Source organism: Nelumbo lutea, chromosome 2 (assembly GCF_056320005.1).
Source record: "Nelumbo lutea isolate HS-2025 chromosome 2, American lotus-T2T, whole genome shotgun sequence".
Classification (NCBI taxonomy): Eukaryota; Viridiplantae; Streptophyta; class Magnoliopsida; order Proteales; family Nelumbonaceae; genus Nelumbo; species Nelumbo lutea.
This window is the reverse complement of record NC_142685.1, coordinates 18053311-18073148: the sequence shown is the minus strand read 5'-3', so window position 1 is coordinate 18073148 and position 19838 is coordinate 18053311. Positions and strand designations below refer to the sequence as shown.

Genomic DNA, 19838 nt, shown 5'->3' with positions numbered 1-19838 from the left:
TACATTGATAATAAGATGTAAAAGTACATCAATAAAAAACAAGTAAATTTGCATTCAAGTGGGCTTGTGATAAAAAGAAAACATATGCTTTATTGGAATTCATGTTTGTACCCATTACAGCTAAAAGCCTATTTGGTAAAAAGATAAAATTATCAGTGCAAAATTAACCCAATTTTACAATTTATATGAACCATTTTACACTCTACATATTTGCATCATTTCCAAACACAGCTTTATTGACCGTTGGTTGTATCAATTTTCCAACCAGCAAATAGCGGTAAAACATGAGGGACCAGCCCATTAGGAAACTTATTTTGGGCTGCAAAGGGTATCCCTATTTGTCCCAATTTGGATTCCATCTGGTTAAGGGTCATCCGAACAAGATCCATTTATAAATGGATCAAATACAAATCCCCCCCTACCCAATTTATGAAGAGCTCTCTTACTCCCTCCCCCGTATGATACTGGAAAGACATGGTACCCAAAGAGTTATGACCAATCAAAGTACCCCGTGAATTTTGATTAATACCACCTGACTGGTCCAATCACCTCTTTTAAGATACCCATTGATTGGCTGTAACATTTTTTGATATCACAGTCGAACACTAAGAGCTCCCATGCCAGTAGGGATGTCTGATCTCTGATCGTTTCTACCCAGGCCCGGCCCATCTTGCAAATTTCCAGGCTTAGGCCTGGGTCTAGGCTTATTTTTCAATCTCTCTCTAGCCCATGATCATACCCCCATGTCCACCAGGATAAGGCGGGATATACCAGGAACTGACAGTGACAGGATACAAGGCAACGATGCCGGACTGTTAAAAGCCCATTTGGCTATGATTCTATTTAAATATAGGGAGAATGACCGATAACCCCAGGGTCAGAATTTGTAGGCTCAAAGTACATTTGGGGTAAGTGCCAGCTCGGAATTGATGCCAATTCACAAGTGAGTATGGGTGCATACACTGTGGTTTTTGGACCTTCTGAATGTTTATAACTTTACAGTGGGAATCAGAAACCTGCATTAGGCCTGTCCGTACTTTTCCGTTAAATATATACTTCTTGCATGAAATAGGTTGAACTGCGGACTGATGACGGCTCAGACTCGTAGCAGAGAACTGGGATCAAATCTGCCACCAGGTTGGAGGGTCAAGGGAATGGGGGAGGGCTACTCCTGTTATGGAGAACCATGACACCCCCCACCCCAAAAGAATCACTTCTATTCGATCCGAGAAAAAAAGACTTTGAATACAATCAAGTGGCTTTTCAACCCAATGATATTTCATTTATTGTGACGATTTAGGATGATTACAAATCAAAGTGATATATGAATTTACAAGGATGACAAATTAAATAACCACCACGGACTTTTTCATTCAGGTGGTAACGCATCAAGCACACAATACAATTTGGATCAATGTGAATAAACCATGGACTCATTTGAAGGACACCTTACAACAGATCTTACAAACAGAAATGCCAGATTTTTTTTTGTTTAGAATAAAAGGCAACCCAGCTTCTCTGTAGAGGCAATGTAAAATTTGACAACCAGGCCATGGACAAGAATTAGGCATAGATAAACTGTAATTCAAACCATCAGGGAAACCCAACTCCTTTTCAGAAACTATATCACAAAGAAGATGAAAACCATCAGGAAAAAGATCAGAATGGCAAATATCTTGATTAAAAGCCACCTGTTTGATGATATCTGATTCAAATGCCTTAAAAGAGCATTGCGAGCACCTTCCACGTTTGCCAAAGATTCATCCATGTTATCATCAATCCTGGACATGTTTAATCAGGTGGCCTTTAATGTACTAGCAAAATATAAATAAGGTGAGCTAATTTTCCCAACCTGATTGATAAATAGAATAATATGAAAAACTGACAACTTGGTGCTGGGCAAAAATTTGAGCATGAGTACTGCTCCATGTTGAACCAGCATGAAGCAAGCTCTATATTTGGGGTCATCAGGTGCCCCAACTTGGGGAAAATACTGATCCATTTCAAAGTTTCTTTTCGTCAATGGTCTCACAAGAAGATGAAATGAATCTTGTAGTAAAACTTGAAAATAAAACCTTCAGATGCGAGCAGTAAGAAATAACCTGATGGCAAGTTCTCCTTGTTGAGCAACCATTGTTGCCAAGTGTGTAAATATTCCACTGAGTTCAGAAATTGTAGACTCCACATTTTGAAGAGCAAGTGCTCGGCTTTGTGTGTAGTTCTCTTGTCGTGGAACAACCTGTTGTAACAAGGATGCCTCCACATGGTGGGATGGAGTGCTGTCAACAGCTAACCTTCGCCTGAGCAGGTTTAAAAAATTTCATTGGAAAGATATACAATATAGTTATGTTAGATAAAAACAATTCAATGATTTCGTTTTCAAAGACAAATTGAAATGACAGTTATATAATCTGAGAGACGCAACTTCTTAACAAGGTATTATTGATTATTGAGGCAAGCTTCCAGAAAGTAGAGTATTATATTCAACCAAAATAGAGGAAAATGGTATAGAATCCATGGATTGTAAAGGTTAGTTCTATACAAGAAAGTAAAAACAGCTCTTGAAATTAGAAGAAAAAAACAGGAGTAAACATCTGTAATCCACATAAGAAAGCCCTTCACTCGGCATTAAGTGGACATGTCCATTGTACAATTCCAATCCCACAGAATCCATTTAACCCAAACAAGACCATATGAACTGGAAAGTTCAATCATACAATTGCTTGATCCACCTGGCTCACAGCAGTCCATCTGTAAAACAATTGCTCCCTCATAATTGACCTACTTCACAGGATTGACTTGGGGCTAGAATGCTGGTCAAAACAGTTTGGACACACCCTCCCCCCTCCCCCCAAGTTCGGTTTGTGCCCTGGTTTTACAAGGAAAATAACTTTTACTAGAAGCTTATCAAAGATTCTGTCCTCTTTTTCTTTTCAACTAAAAAGCTTACATTATTACTTCTTATGCTTCCTTTCAGTATTCAAATCAATTTTACTAAGACTCGAGCAAAACCTACTTTTTTAGCAAGATAAAAAATTTTACCTGAACTGGTTAAGTCTGTAACCAGTCCACCCTCCCCAAGACCTCATAGAGGTAGGACTAACATTGGGTAATGGCCTTTTTATACCTTGTTAACCAAGGTATGAGAGAGAGAGAGAGAGAGAGAGAGAGAGAGAGAGAGAGAGAGAGAGACGATGACGACGACGACGAACAGCAGGTAAAATGTAAAACTCAGATTAGTATTCCAATCCTAAGAAGGACAAGAAGTCAACAACTTATTAGTGCAAGCTCTAGTTGGTTGAGAAGTTAACTTTTAGAAAATATATAAATGATAAAGCATTTTCTTTTCTTTTGAGGAAAGTTTAACCAAATTTCATTAAAAGAAGAAGGATTACATGAGAAGATGTACACATTTCATTAAAGCATCTTCTTGCAAAGAAAATCAAATAGTAGACTATATCAACATAAAACACAATAAGATGAAAAGCTTCAATGCATCAGCCAAAGAACAAGAAGATGCAACCAAAACTTTTGATAAGGCTTAGGACTAGAAGTCATTTGGTAATGTCTGGAATTGCTGAACTAAGTGGCTTATTGCCTTGTCTTTTAGTCGACGACATAGTTATATAATAAAATATGTATGGGTATGGTAATCAACCCAACATGCCAATGTGGCGCATTCAATCATTAAGGAGATTGCAACCTACTTAATGATTTTTTCACTAAAAGACAAAGTCATAAAGTTCAATCACTCTGTTAACAAAAAACCCCTTCAACTTGCATGCACAAAAGGAATGAACATAAGGCTCAAGCTTACAGAGACAAGGGAAAGTTTGAAAGGATAAGAATGGAAAGCATTACTACTGAAGCACATTTATACATATCTGGGGAAAATACTAAAAATTTATCTTCCTCTATAATGGTAAAAACAGCTAAGTTAGAACAAAAATTGAACAAGTAGATCTAGGAATAGCTATTACAGTGGGACTAAACTATTTTAAAACAAAGCCTCAATCAAAAACCCTTAAATTGACTAGCATGAAAATCCAACCATGCTGATGAACAAATAACCAAACTCTAAAGTAGGGGAAATCTTTTTCAGCCATGCCTGGCCCGACCCAGAAATTTTGGGATTGTGCCTAGGTTTTGTGTTCAGGCTGAGCTCGGGCTCAGGCCAGCATCAGGTCTGCAAGTTTCTTGGCTGGGCCTGGTTTCCATACTTCATTCCTGGTTCACACATATTTTCGTATACATTAGCTATACATATTTATATATGTTATTTTGTGTCATATTTTATATTATATATAAAAATATTATAATATGACACCTATAATACATTTTATATATAATTCTATATTATATATGCTTAATATTTTATACATAAAATTCATAGGCCTTGACACCCCACTCTAGAGGATAATACCCTGTGGAGTTTTTAAGCAAAATGTTTATCAGTATGAGACCCTAACCAGCAATCGAAACATTTTCCAAAGTCAGCTTTCTTACTGTTTGAATGTCACAAATTCAGCACATGGAGCCAAATCTTAATCATCATGTAATGAAATTTCATCGCAATTGGATGGCTAGAACCCAAAATAAAGTTACATGCAAGGGTTCCCTGGGAGACTGTATGATGTTTTCTGGATAGTACCCTATTTAGAATGGGCCGGGCCCTGGCTGGGCTTTGCCTTCATAACAATGGGCCTAGGCTAGGCCTGGGCCCAGGCCCGGCCCGCATTATGGGATTAAAAATATAAGCCGGGCCCGGCCCTACATAGGCCCGGGCTAGGCAGGGCCAAGATTCCGGGCCTAATTATTGCATTTCAGTTCCAAAATTTAACAATTATACTTTTTTTTTCACTTATTGTCATGGAGACTAGTATCTGTAAGAAACTTAAACTTAATATCAAGATAAAAGCTTCTAACATAAAAGAAATTAAATAATTATACCTTGTAAATTATAAGTTTCAATTGGTGGTTTTGTGAAATTGGTGAGAGAGAGAGAGAGCCGAGAACGGGAAGATTAGGGTTTGGTAATTTCTTTTTAGTAATTTCTATATTTCATTAAATACTAAATTAGAATGTGGTAAGGTCTAGGACCCTAGGATTAAAATCTTTAATTTCCTACAAATCTCTATTTAATATATAAAACATCAATTATCAAATATTTTTAAATTATATATATATATATATATATATATATATATATTATTTATAAATATCCAGGCCGGCCCGGGCCTAAAAAATTAGGCCCAAGCCCGGCCCTAAATTTTGCGGGCCCGAGCCGGGCCTTAACAAAAAACCTAGGCATAAGCCCAGATTTTCCGGGCCGGGCTGAAATGATCACCCCTAGTGGGAACAAAAATCCCCTCAATTTTTGGGCTATGGGTCACTCTGAAAAGAATGAGGCCCATGGCAAGAATTTTATAACCAAACGCCCTAATGTTATTCATTCTTGCCCAGAATGAGCAAGAATTGCAAAAAATGAGGCCCAGAGCTGTGAACCAAACATGGCTAAAATGCTGCAAGCTCTTCTAGCATCCTGCCCACACCATAATGTACTGTTCCATCCTACCTGAGATGATCTCCAATTGATGCTCAGAATTTTCAAATTCCCTGATATTGTGTTCCTTCCACAAGGTCCAACAACCGGCAAAAGGAACAAGCTTCTGCCATTTTTCAATGCCTCAAAACAATGAAATTTTTAGTTTACACAGTTAATGGAGGTAGACAGTGTATCTATGAGAACATCTTAGAAACAATTAAAGAAACATACTTATATATGCACCTGACCTTATGTCCATCCCTGTTGACAGTGACACATCTACCATGATCATGTCCTATATGCTGAAAAATCTACATGGAGTTTTGTCTCATATAATTACAATTTAAAGTAGGAATAAAGAACAAACCTTAATTGGTTGCCACTTTGAACTCCATTTGAGGGCATTCTGGTTATCAGAAGAAGAAAAACATCATATTGTTGGAAAAGTAACAAAATCGAGCAAATAAGTAAATAACAAAAGCAAAACTTGAGGATGAAAGGCCTAGGCAATAGTGTAGTTAATACCATTAAAACATTTTACAGGATATATCAAACTTTGAATAGTAAATACTTACGGATATACAGAATGTAAAACATAATTTTATCATACAGAAATGGAGAATTAAAGGTTCAAATGTAAAAGCTCTGAAAAATGTACTGGCAAAAAGCATAGATAACTGAGATTTGGTAGTTAACTCCTTTACTGTTCATGTATACTTAACAACATTATAGTGCATAATGCACTAGAGTGTGCACATGGTACATACTCCAATTTTTAAACTAATGGTTTGAGAGAAAGCAAAGGAATATCTACTTTCAGTTATGTGCTGATTGCCTTCATTTAATGGCCTTCTAATAAAATTAAAGAAAAAGGGAACAAAAGCTCAAGATTGAGGACATAGAAGTCATTAATTAGAGAGATCGAGATGTGGAAATATAATGCTATCCAACATGGAACAATCCATAGCTTAAGTTCAGACAATGCAACATTGATCAATTTAAGAGAACCTAATTTAAGACATGAATAGTCTTCAAAATTGTACCTAATCTATCAAGTACTTTGCCTTATTACCCAAAACAATGACATTGACAAAAACTACTTGAAGCATGAAGCTTGAAAAGAATGGGGGTTTTCACAAAGAGAAGGAGATTAGTTTACAGCAAGATAGAGACTTTCTACCTTGTAATATGCATTCAGTCAGAAATAAGAAATACACTGTTTTTTTGAATTAGTTTTCCTAAAACCAATAAAGATAGGACAATATACATGTTCATGATTATCAGGTTTATGGTAGGCAGAACTGCAGATATACAAGTCTGCAAACTCTCATGATACAGTTAAAACGCTAGAATTTTGGATATCATGTCTTACAGTGTACAAATAATCTAAAAACATAAGAAACAGGGATACATGTTGAATCATAATATCTTCTCTCAACATCAATATCAACTCTAGAGTCTTACAACTAGTGCAGATTCGCTTTAGCAGCACTTTATGTGACAATATGAGTGGTGTTGCCTTTAAAGTTGGAAGACCTATTTTAGGCAAACACATATTATAAAATTCAAAGTGCTCCCAATAGCCAACAAAGAACAAGCAACTAACTTCTAAATCTGTAGAAATGCATGCTTGTCACTGTGGCCAACTATGTAATTTGACAAAGTAAGCAAGGAAATACAAAACATGGACTGAGAAACTGATGTGTCATAGGACAATGCTATAATGAATCATAATAAAGAAAAAAATGGTTTTATGATTTTGTTATTTTCTTGGGTTTTCAGCACATGTCACCACAGGAAAGTGCTTGGTTTCTTAGGCTACAATCAATTCCTCTGGCCTTACAACCATTTTATAGAATTTTCTTTTAGTCTAATGGTATTCACTTATCACATAAGACTCTGGATGCAACTCTCCGTTTTGCCCATCCTGCTCTGAATTAGGAACTGCTGGTTGATTATAAAAAAATCTGTGATAGTTTGACACAGAAAATGAAGTGAAGATCCACATGAGAAACAATCAAGATTTAGTAGCATCTCTGTTTGCACATTGTACACAAGAATGCCTATTCATGTTTTGATGTTACACAATAATTTATAGGCATTTGGTTGTGAATGACTGAATACAGCTATCCAACCAAACAACTTAATATCTCTGGAAAAGATTTCATAAACTTTTTATTAGAAGACCATACTATTAAGCCACCACACTTTGCTCTTAGAAAAAATTGAAGAAATATATTCAAGATAGCATAAAAAGAAAGAGAGCAGCTGAAATCATGTAATGAATCTTGTAGACACATGAATGATGTTTTTTTTTTACTCACTTTGATGGCGGCAAAATGGTAGATGCATTAGATGTATTTGACCAAGGTGGTGGTTCAGTCACTGTCTTTGGATGTTGCAAAAAGGGGTTCTCTCTTGATGAATTTGTGAACATTTGTCTCCTATTTTCATGAGCTTTAATGTTCTGTGAAGGGGAAAAAGAAAATCTATCATAGGGAGATATGATAAAAAAAACAAGTAAAAAGGGCAGCCCAGTGCACAAGGCTCCCACCAATGTGGGGTCTGGGGAGGGACAGATGTACGCAGCCTTACCCCTGATATACAGAGAGTGTTTCCAAGATGATAAAAAAAACAACTAGAAAAATATAATTCAACATCCCAGGAATTACTGACCTCTGTTCTTGTGGTTAATACATCCTGAAACTGTTTTGTAGTTCCCATAAGTTTGTTCTTCAGGTCATCACAAACAGTAGTTGCATGAACAACCCTATCCTTGGAACAGTTTCCATCAGCTATTTCCAAGTTTTGAAGGGTTTGCAAATCTGAAAGTGCTATATTCATTGCTGTAATATCATCTTTTATCAAGGCAGTAAGTTCTTGTATTTCCATGACTGGATCATCAAAAATAGAAGACTTTTTTGCCACTGCAGAATGGTGAAAAGCTCAGAAAGATGCCAAAATATAGGAAAGACAGGGAAGAGACAGAAGTAATCCAAGTCAGTTTCCAGTTTTGCCCATATCTACATACTGATTCTATTGGTTTCATGAATTCAGTCTTCCACAATGTGGAATGCAAGAAAGATAACTTTTTTTGCCCATGCAGATGGATGAAAAACTCAAAAAAAGTGAAAGGTGTTCATGGAAAGATATGTAGTAATTATAGCTTTATAGCTTTATTTTTCATTTTCATGTGGAAATAAATAGCAGGGAACTACTTGGTGCAATGGTAAAATCTTAGGTTGTCAAGGGTGAGAACTCGGGTTTGAGTCTGAGAATGGTCACTTTGTGCCAAAAAAATGCCAAAGATTAGGACCCCTCCCAAGACACCAGATCACTAGGACCAACATTGGGCAATGGCCTTTATGAAGTATAAATTGTAATCTAATGGCTTTTTATAGCAGATCACAAGACCCATTAAGGTTGTACCCATAAAAAAAGGTCCATTAAGGTTGCATAGGAAGTGAAGATGCATCGGGTTTGCACCAGGTATATATTTCAGCGAAATTGTCTAAAACTCACCATGAGTTTTCAGCATCCCTTAAACTCACCACAACTTTTCAAAATGTCTAAAACTCACCATGTCACTAACTTGACGTTAAACAGACTAACAGGTGTTAATATATTGCCATTTTAACCCTCATATAAAAATATAAAATATATACAAAATAAATTAACGGTTGTTAATATATTACCATTTAAATATTTAGACATGAAAAAAGGAAAAAGTTCAAAAAATATTTTCAAATATAAAATACATAAAAACATAGAAATTACAAAAAATATAAAAAATTATAGAAACTGCAAACAAAATAAAAATTATTTTCAAATTACAGAAACTATAGAAATTGAAAAACAAAATCAGAAAATAAAAATTGTAGAAAAAACACCAAAAATTATAGAAAAACACAGAAAATGCAAATAAATAACAAAAAATACAGGAAAATTTATAGATTGTAGAAAATAGAAAAATGTAAAAAAAACAGAAATTATAAAAAACATTGGAAATTATAACAAAACACTAAAAATGAAAAAAAAAACAAGAAAATTGAAAACTGAAAAAGACCATTTTTCCTCTAACTCACCATTCAAGGGTAATTTGGTCATGAAAATTGTTATTTTTGCTAACATGGACACCTCTGTTAAGAAGCATTAACGGTGCACTAATGGAAGGTGAGTTTTAGAAAATAAAACTTACTGACATGGTGAGTTTTAGACATTTTGAGAAGTTGTCGTGAGTTTAAGAGAAATGTTGAAAGCTCATGGTGAGTTTTAGACAATTTCCCTATATTTCATTGTTTGTTTGATAGTGACATTTGTTATAAGTTAATCTGGAATCCTACCCAACTTAACATGCAGCATCCAAATGTGAATGCTCAAAGCAGATACAATGTCTAATAATTGATCAAAAAAAAAAGATTCAATGTCTAATAATAAAACAATAGATCAGATCCATTGATCAAATTGTTTGGATCCACAGATTTCATGTTTCACCTATTATTTATGTCATATTGCAGGGTAGATAAGGAAATGATGTGCATATCTAGATCCAACTGAGATTTGCATTGAACATTTAGGGTCCAAATCCAGATCGGATCCAATAGAGCAAGCTTGTATACAAGCTAGCTTTCTAAAAACAGGTAGATACCCAATAAAGTCAATTATGGATCAGATTGCCTCATAAATTTAAAATACTCCTTATCATGCTCTAGCTCTATTAACATATGAAGCTTTCTAATTTCTTTCTATAAACAAAAAGAGTCACTCACCCTTTATCTAGGGGAAGGTTGTGTTATTAAAATATTAGACATAAAATCTTCATAACTAAACATTCTAGAAGCATTAGGTAAAGATGAAATATCCATTACACATGGTATTCTTTGCTTTATTTTCCCCTTACTCTGAGTTGTAGGTAATTTGAGTCATGCATCAATAAGCCTACCAACATGCTGCCTGGGCTTACCAGTCATATACTTGGAAGCCTAAATAAGGCCCTCCTTTTTCAACCTATGATGGAACACCTCAGAACAGTATGGATTGAATGCAATTAATTGCTCCTTTAGTTCCATGTATCTCTACATGTCATTCCTGTATTCTTAAATGGTGGTCTGATTTCTACTGGCCCGCATAGTTTATCATGGGTCATTGCACCAAATTACAGTAGTTAGCTTGTTTCTTGACTTGATTGGTATCACAGTATCTACACCATGCAGAATTGCATTGACCCTTGCCAGTGATTTTTTTTCTAAAAGGGAAATCTATTTTATAGCTCTGATTAGAATCTATAAACCACTAAAAAATTAGTGAGTATTTTACATCTTAATTGAGCAAGTCAACTTATGAAATACTAAACTGATTTACGAAAAACATCTTACATTATATAGGACTAAGAACTCAACTCAACTAAGCTTTGTCCCAACTATATGGGGTCGGTTACTTGAATCCTGTTTCATCATTCCCCCCTGTTCAGTGCGATGTCCATTGTTAAATTATGAGTCCTTAAATCATTTCACATTACTTCAACCAATGTTCTGACACGTAAAAACTACTAATTCAAATAGAAGTGAATCAGCGCTTAAATTATTTCTCACTACTTCAACCCATGTCCTAAAAGTAAGAACTACTAATTCAAATAGAACCAAATCAGTGAATACCTACACTTTGCAAGCTTGGAGATCTTCTGAGAAGTTTCGTGAATACCCAAAGCAATTCTTGATGCCTTTTTTCTGAATTCAGATTGAGATGAGATTGAGGCAGAGGCTTTTGACGCCTCAAGATGAGTCGTGGTTCCATTAACAGTTGCAATTCCATCGATCTTCTTCAATCTCTCCGATAGCGAACGAAATTCGGACGTCCGATCTCTATAAGACGAGAAGCCGGAAACAGCCATTGAGATATAGGGTTCCACACGAAACCCTAAAAGCGCTCTCGAATAGGGCCAATGGGAAAATACGTTACTGGGTTGCGTTGGATCCAACCGAGATCAATGAAAACACTTCAAAGACAAGAAAGCTTTAGATTTCTAGACGGATTTCAGCAGAAGGAAGAATACAATATATGAAAATTCAAATACGGTGAACTTTCAATTCGCACGGTATCCGGTGAGACGTAACTGTAGATAAAATTCCCTCTCACAGTCCCAGAAGCGGGAAGGCGATCGGAATGGATTCCGGTGGTTGAAAACACTCCGATAACAATAGCAACCTATTTTTCTTAAGTAAAAAACGACGCGCGTACCGAAGGAGCAGTCTGCTTTCTGTTAAAGAGGGGAAATGGGCTTAAATCCAGAAGCCCATATTTGGACCAGCCCATTGGCTATCAGCCTTCCGATTATACGATGCCATAAGCCAGGACCTTTGGATATAGGTATCTACTTTTGATGCTTCTTGCCTTCGATAGCTATAAATATCATTTCAAATGATCTTGTCCCTTGGTACAGTACACACCACGGAGCTCTGAGTTTTTAGGGTTTTCAGTCGTAGGTAGTAAATAGGAATCGGAGGTCAAAGAGACGGCCTTTGCGCGGTCGTCCGCCTTGGCAAAGTGTTCTTTGTCTCGGTCCTTTAGTTAGATTGTTTTCTAGTTGTTTTCTGAAACTCGATCTGTAGAGAAATGGCGGTGAAGTCATCGAAAGCTGACAAGAAGATTGCTTATGATAAGAAGCTGTGCGAGCTTCTTGATCAATACACTCAGATTTTAGTCGCGGCTGCGGACAACGTGGGTTCGAATCAGCTGCAGAATATCAGAAAAGGCTTGCGTGGTGACTCGGTCGTTCTCATGGGAAAGAATACCATGATGAAGCGTACCATCAGGATTCATTCTGAACGAACCGGGAACACGGCGTTTCTTAATCTTATCCCGCTTCTTGTGGTATGTTTGTGGTATCTTCTTCTTTCGGAGTTTTATTTTTTGTTTAATTCATAGCCAATTCGATGGTGCAGTATATGCATTAATTTCGATAATTCTTATATTCCTCTGGGGTCAGGGGAACGTTGGCCTCATATTTACAAAGGGCGACCTGAAGGAGGTGAGCGAGGAGGTTGGCAAGTACAAGGTATCGTGAAGGCTAATCAGTACTCTTGTCGTTGTCCCATTGTATATTCTTTTTTTACCCTTGTTTGGTTGAGGCTTATTACTAATCTATAATTGGTTTCTGCTTGAGCTTTTATTTTCGTAAATGCCTTGAGAGAAGACCTGAGGGCTTATTCTTCCCATGGTGGACTGGAATGGCAAAATAGGATTGTATAAGAGTTGATTGGCTGCGTATGGAAGCAGCTTGGAATTATAGCGTGTTTCTTCAATTTCTGTTGTTAGTATTAAACCTTTAGTAGGAGTAAAAGCTATTGCAAATATTTTATGGCAAATATATCACTTTTTGCTACATGGGGAAGTGACTTCAGTATATTCTCCTCATGGACCAAGACCCGTGAATTTTTTCTTTTTTTTGGATAAATGCAATAATACGGGACTCTTCTTATTTGCCAAAGTAACTTATTTGTTTCTCTTTTCTTCTTTTAGTTCAGTTCTTAATCGCCTAGAAAGCTTTTTTATAACTTCAATGATTGGTTGTTTTTCTTGTTGTTTTGGGTACATAGGGCTAGAATTAACACTTGATAATTGTTTGGCTTGTTTTTTCTGTTTAATCCTTTCTGTCATTTTGGGAACTAGAACAAAAGCTTTACCCAAAACGAAAATACCATATACAGATACGGAGCTTATCTGGTTGTTTTGAAAATTCTATGTTGTTTTTTATTTTATTTTATTGTTTGATGGTGGTTGTGGACATGGTGGGGGATATAGTCAATTCTCTATTTGTTGAAGTTATGCCTGAGACATGGCTTGCAAAAAAATTAAAAATATAAACTTCTTTAGAAGAGAATACATTTTGTAAATATTGAATGCCAATGTAATCCATTCAATCACTAATTAGATGAATGTGACTAGGTATAGCGTTTGGAGAAGGGTTTTCTTGTTAACATTTCATGACTTCTCTTTGTGGTGTAACAAGCACCCTAGGTCAGTGGGAGGACATTTGATTCGAGGATGTATCTCTTAAAGAAGTTCATCCACTTTTGCTTATGATCTGTCCTATGCTATGAACAATGAGATGGCGCCGAAGTCAAAGTGCTTTTTTTTTCTTTTGCTTCAAACAAGTTCTGTTTTTTGGGTTGCACGTGCATGTATAATAGGTCTAATTTCAATGTTTTTTAAATAATGTTCTTTCAATGCTAACAGGTTGGAGCTCCTGCTCGTGTTGGGCTTGTCGCTCCCATTGATGTGGTTGTCCCACCTGGGAATACAGGACTGGATCCTTCTCAAACTTCTTTCTTTCAGGTTATTACCTTTTTCAGTTGGATATTGTCTTCTTTTTTCCTGCCTTTCAGTGGCATCTTGATTCAAACAGATTAATCTTTTAGGTTCTCAATATCCCTACGAAAATCAACAAGGGAACAGTTGAAATTATTACACCTGTTGAACTCATAAAAAAGGGGGATAAAGTTGGGTCTTCTGAGGCTGCATTACTTTCAAAGTTAGGCATTAGGCCCTTCTCGTATGGCCTTATTATACAGTCCGTTTATGATAACGGCAGTGTCTTCAGCCCAGAAGTACTCGATCTCACTGAAGATGATCTGGTAGAGAAATTTTCAGCTGGTGTATCTATGGCCACCGCACTAGCCCTAGCAGTATCTTACCCAATGTTGGCAGCGGCTCCTCACATGTTTGTCAATGCTTACAAGAATGTCCTAGCTGTTGCGGTTGCAACAGATTACTCCTTCCCACAGGCTGAGAAGGTTAAGGAGTATTTGAAGGTATGAGCCCCTGTTTGAACTCTCCATCATCCTTTTTCCTTGTTCAATTTCTTCATCTTGAGGTTGAATGCATATTCTTTTTTTGTGCTCGGAAAATATTGCAGGATCCATCTAAGTTTGCTGTTACAGCTGCTCCAGTTGTGGCTGCCGAGTCTGCTGCTCCTGCATCTGCCAAGGAAGAAGAAAAGAAAGAGGAACCTGCAGAAGAGTCTGACGAGGACATGGGTTTCAGTCTATTTGATTAGGTAATTTATACGTAGAGCTCAGGTTACAAAGTTATTTTGCAGTGAATGGGTTACTATTTTCCTTGTTCATCATAAAGTTTGAGAACGAGTCTATTTGATTTGATAAATAGTTTTAATATTTTTTCTGGAAATGTGAGAACGACCTGGATTTTTAGCCAAACATTATCATAATAATATATACGCTACTCTGGAAGTGCAATATGTACAAAGCTTGCATGGGCCTATGGGGTGTGAACTTTGAAGATCATTTGGTTGATTCAGAAGGGAAAGTGCAGAGACTGTCGTTTCAAAGATTAATGGTTGTCACTGTGTGCTTTGTCTATCTGTACATTTTTTATGTAAAGAAAACCAGATATATACATATATATATATATATATATATATATATATATATATTATATTTAAGTTATTGTTATATGGTGATACATTTATTATCTACTTGGTCAAAACATGCGTATGTAGCCAGCCTATATGGCTAACTATTTTCATTTATACAGAATATTCACAATCCAAAGGCAGTCCAAGATATTCGAATACTTTCTAGGATTCCATGTTGACAGTTGAGACCAAGATCCTTCTGCACCCTTTATTTGCTTATTTGTTTTGCTCAATAAAAGCATTATATTAGCAACCAGAAATAGATACATAGTTTGAGACTGCTGGGATCCTGTCAGGGATGTAATCCAACCAAATGCCGGGGCGGAGCCAGGGGGGTGGCAGAAGGGGGCCATGGGCCCCCTATCCCTTAAAAATCTCAACAATGCCCATTTCAACTTCACTTGTATTTTGGCCCCTTACCCATGTTTTAGTTGCTTACTAACTTTTGGGTTTTGGCCCCCCTCTCAAGTCTCAAGAGAAAATCCTAGCTCCGTCCAATGACAAACTAAATTACGTTTAAGTATATTTTGCCATTTGATGGGCTAAAACATTGTACGCCTATTAACATGACAAAAAGAAGCAAGCGGCTAATAGGCTTTTAATGTCAAAATACAAGGGAAAACATTGCCAAGGCAATGACTTATGGAGTGGTTTGTAGGAGGGAAGAGGAAGAGTCATCAGACTGAAGCATCAAAAAGAAACAAAACGAGTATTTGTAGGAGCCTGTAATGGGAACTTGAAGGGAAGAGAAAGAGTCATCATGAGATGAAGGCAAATTAGTGTTGCCTCCTCCTCAGGGTTGCATCAAAATCAATGTTGATGGATTCACTTTGTTACAAAATTGTGGGCTTGAGCCGCCTCTAAGCATTATCTCTGTCTTAGAAACCAGGATGGTGATCACGTTGCAAGGCTATCTCGATCTCTCGTATAATGATTGAAGTTTTTGCTTTATTTGCAAGTCTTTTCTTTACTTATCAAGCCCTTGTAATATGCTTACAAGTTATATAATTATATATTACAACCATATCAGTTCGAAAAAACCAAAAGCAATTGCAGTCCAATTGTAATCAGTATACAGACCCAGACCCTATTATAATTGGATCTTTTCAGTTTGGGTCTATTGGTTCCATGACAGCCCAAATAAATGGTAGTCACCCTTCGTCTATCCATAACAATATTGTATATAAGAGGGTCCAAATTACAATTAACGATTTATGAGAAACTCAAGCCAACTGAGTTAGACCTAGAACAAAGCAAATCAACCAGTTAACCACTCTTGAATGGAAAAGAAAAAAAAAATAAATTAGGAAATCAGATGCTAAGAAATACATGGCTAAATAAGTTTTAAGTCAACAGAAATACAAGGTCTGATGTGGGTAGCCCCATTCTAGATATTCAAATTAGAAAGATGGCTCACATCCTTTTTCTCAAATTTAGTCCTATCTAATTTTCTAAGTCAAATAAAAAACTTAACTCAGACTTGTAAGACTTACTGCATGGATAACAATGGATCTTAAACAAGATAGATGTGGGTCTCATTTTAGATTTAAAATATGTTGTTTAATCACAGTTCAGACGTAATTTAGATTCCTAAATCAGTCAAATACAAAGCCCAGTCCAAAAGGATGACAAGACATAGGTCGTGCATAATTGATCCCGATTCATTAACTTGTCTAGCATGTATTATTTATACATGATTTTTTTTTTTTCGATTAAGATATGTTGTAAAGGGATGAACGCTTTTGTTCAACCAACCTCTTAAGTCTAAACTCCTCGATCACGTATTTTGTTAAATCCCACCCCCTCTATGAAGCTGATACGTAAGGTCATCAGTCATGATCTTCTATGGAAAAAAGAGGGTCCAGTCTCAATGGGTTTACGGCCATTTCTAAGTTCGCAGGGCCCAAGCCCAAACTGATACAATTCAAAAATAAAAAATTCAGCCCAATAATATAATTTGAGTTGACTTGGGTTTGGTTGCATCAGGACAAGTTTATTATTCAACTACAAACCTAACCCAGCCTAAACTGACCCAATCCTCTCCGTTAAATTTCAATCTAAGCACAATTTAGCTTGGGTTTGGACGGTCTGTTCCGGTTTTTTCTTGAGAACCAAAATGCATATAATACGGTCAGGACTTGGGAATAGATGGGCCCATCCCAGACAAATTTATTAGGTAGGGATTATGATAAGATCATTTGGTCCATCTGTCAACTAGTTATTTTTATTTTACATTAGGTTTCTAATTTAGATGAATTGGTCTATCGTTTGATTTCCTTTTGTGGAATTGAGGATCTCAGCTATGTAATTGAATTGGACCCGAACATTATATGTTAGTTAATAGACAACTGATTTACAAAATATACATCTTTGTGAAGCTAGCGAGATTTGACTTAACATTAATGATAAAGGCTTCAGCCTAAACCCAGGTCTAATGAAAGATGATTTAAAGAATCATGGTTTGAGATGGGCAGAACTTTGGGCCCATGTACTGTATGGTTTTGGGCCTATGGATGGGCCTAATTTCATTCTTAGAATTGGTTTGGGTTGACTTATCATTCTGAACAATATTATATATATATATATATATATATTATGTATTATATATTTAATTATATATTATATTATATTACAGATGGGATGAGATCCGGGCCAGGCCTCAAGTGTTGGGCCCAAGCCCAGGTCGGATTGGGGCTTTACACAAAAATCAAGTATTGAGCCCAGAAATTTACAGACTGGGCTGTGCTGGATAGGGGTTTTCTAACAATAATAATACCCCACATCAGCCATTCACATTAAGGGAGGGATCGAGAGATTGTGGAACATGTACACTTTGTGGCTGACGTGGGGATTACTATTGGTTATATAATCCCCTAACACAAGCCAAATGTACAGTTAATCCGAATTCTTCAGGAACCTCCATGAATTTTGAGGAATACCAGTTGAATGGTTACAGCTTCTATGATATCGACTGATTGGTTATCAGTTTTTAGGTATCTTGCCCATTTCCGTATTATAGTGGGACTCAGTCTGTCTAACATGGTTTTTCTGGTGCTATGGAATAAATTGCTTTTTAGAAAAATAATGAAGAATTGTATAGACCATAAAAACTTATGTATCTATCGGCAATTCTAAAATGTTAATATCAAACCACTATTGTGCCGAAAAGTGTTTTGGTTGTTAGTTTGCTTGACCAACTTGAAGACTATGTGAGGGTTCCTATTGGAATAAGAACCCATCCTTTGAAACAAAATTCTTTTTATCTCAGATGCTAAAGGTAGGGTGGCATCTCCTTTAGGTGCCTTAACGCATGGTTTTTTCGAACTGCCGTTGATCTAGATGGTCGGATTGTTTGGCCTAGGAACTGTTTAGGTAACCGGTTTCGTTTTATCCCAAATCCAGTCCTTAGCCAAAAATCGTTGAATCGGTTAATGATCCATTGATTCAAGCTGTTGAACCATCGACTCGTTAATCTATTCAACAATTTTTTGGCCGGTTTTTTATTTTTAACTATTTTTTTATTTTTTTAATTTTTGTTGTCAGAATGGGCCATTCGTTCAAATCAGACAGTCAAACCGTCGACCCGAAAACCAGTGGACAGGATAGTTCCATTTCCGGGTTGTTTTTTAAAACCATGCCTTTACGACTATTGTCAGGTAAGATTGGAATATCATCCGATCACATTTGAATTTGGGTCCGGCTCAGTTGTTATAAAATATAAACCTAAAATCAAATTCAATTGGGATTTTTTTTGGATCATGAGGTCTTCGATTGGATTTGGATCCTATTGAATTTTCAAATTCAATACAAGTTATTTCATCATCTTTAAGATAAAAAAATATATAAATAAATAAATCATCACACATTGGCTTATGCTTATAAAATAAATTTGTATGAAAATAAATGGGTTGTTTGACAAGTCTTTTTGGAAAGATTTTCTAGTACCTCTGATAGTCAAAAGATGCAATGAACTTTTGCATTAAGATCTTGACAGCAGGAAGATCGTTTGGTTCAGGTGTGTCTTTCCACGAGTCTTTCCACGTGAAGATGAATCGAAAAATACTGAAAAGCTCCATTTGGAGCTTCCCTAAATCAGCCCAAAACAGGCTTCTCGCGTCTTTTCAGGACACGATCTTTCAGCGGCTAGATCTACTACGAACCAAACGGGAAAAGATTGAATCACGGTCTGCTGGGCTTATAAATAGCTGAATGACCGTGTGGAAAGATGCACCAAACAAGGCCAAAATTGGTGTTGTCTGATCTTGTAGATAAGGGCAATGCTAGAAATTTTCCACAAACACTAGCAGTTGAGGGCCACATATAAGTTATAATCACAAAGAAATGTTAGAGGCCCCAGGGTGAGATCGTGAGAGGATGAGCTGATGGGCTTGATGACGGATGTGAGGTGCAAGATGAGATGAAATGTGTCAAGGTGATAGGGAAATTGATGTATAAGGTCTTTGAGGTTATGTTTGGGAGTGCTTAAAAATAAATGTTTATTTGGGCCATTAAGCATTTATTTGTATTTGGGAAATAAGCTTGAAATAAGTGCTTATTTTAAAAATAAGAGTTTATTTTTTAAGCCCAAATTTCCAGCTTTTTTAAGTGCTCCTACAATAAGTATTTATTCAAAAATTTTCCCATAATTGTCCTCGATAAATTTTTAGAATACTAATTATACCCTTTTATAAAAGCACTTTTACAAAGACACTAAAGCAATTTTTTGAAAAGTACTTTTACAAAAATACTTTCAGGAAAGTACTTTTATGAAAGCACTTTTAGGAATGTACTTTTACATGAAAGCACTTTTATAAAAACACTATTTATGAAAGTACTTTTGCAAAAGCACTTTTATAAAAG

The 19838-nt window shown here is 36.2% G+C and overlaps 2 protein-coding genes across 5 annotated transcripts; one reads left to right on the top strand and one right to left on the bottom strand.

Moving 5' to 3' along the window:
* Positions 1 to 1256: 1256 nt before the first annotated feature.
* SYP31 (syntaxin of plants 31) lies at positions 1257 to 11862 on the bottom strand. 4 transcript variants are annotated; one of them, XM_088969663.1, is made up of 6 exons: positions 11204 to 11862; positions 8222 to 8472; positions 7870 to 8012; positions 5913 to 5951; positions 2103 to 2300; positions 1257 to 1781 (listed from the first exon to the last, which is right to left on the bottom strand). In XM_088969663.1, the coding sequence occupies exons 1-6, from the start codon at positions 11433 to 11435 to the stop codon at positions 1622 to 1624; spliced, it is 1023 nt and encodes a 340-aa protein (XP_088825789.1). In that variant the 5' UTR covers positions 11436 to 11862; the 3' UTR covers positions 1257 to 1621. The 4 variants fall into 4 exon arrangements, with proteins under 4 accessions (XP_088825789.1, XP_088825788.1, XP_088825790.1 ...); XM_088969662.1 differs by having other exon boundaries at positions 1257 to 1993; positions 11204 to 11783; XM_088969664.1 differs by having other exon boundaries at positions 1257 to 1993; positions 11200 to 11778.
* A 115-nt stretch (positions 11863 to 11977) lies between these two features.
* LOC148868932 (large ribosomal subunit protein uL10-like) lies at positions 11978 to 14809 on the top strand. Its single transcript, XM_088969666.1, has 5 exons — positions 11978 to 12415; positions 12531 to 12599; positions 13781 to 13879; positions 13963 to 14355; positions 14460 to 14809. The coding sequence occupies exons 1-5, from the start codon at positions 12158 to 12160 to the stop codon at positions 14598 to 14600; spliced, it is 960 nt and encodes a 319-aa protein (XP_088825792.1). The 5' UTR covers positions 11978 to 12157; the 3' UTR covers positions 14601 to 14809.
* The last annotated feature ends 5029 nt before the right edge of the window (positions 14810 to 19838 follow it).

Excerpts from the sequence above, each read along its gene's own strand:
- SYP31 (XM_088969662.1), bottom strand. The coding sequence starts at position 11,435 with ATGGCTGTTTCCGGCTTCTCGTCTTATAGAGATCGGACGTCCGAATTT. Across the intron at positions 8,473-11,203 it reads GATCTCCAAGCTTGCAAAGT|TGGCAAAAAAGTCTTCTATT; the intron begins GTAGGTATTCAC and ends ACCATTCTGCAG. Across the intron at positions 2,301-5,912 it reads CAAAGTGGCAACCAATTAAG|GCGAAGGTTAGCTGTTGACA; the intron begins GTTTGTTCTTTA and ends AAACCTGCTCAG.
- LOC148868932 (XM_088969666.1), top strand. The coding sequence starts at position 12,158 with ATGGCGGTGAAGTCATCGAAAGCTGACAAGAAGATTGCTTATGATAAG. Across the intron at positions 13,880-13,962 it reads CTCAAACTTCTTTCTTTCAG|GTTCTCAATATCCCTACGAA; the intron begins GTTATTACCTTT and ends TTAATCTTTTAG. Across the intron at positions 14,356-14,459 it reads AGGTTAAGGAGTATTTGAAG|GATCCATCTAAGTTTGCTGT; the intron begins GTATGAGCCCCT and ends AAAATATTGCAG.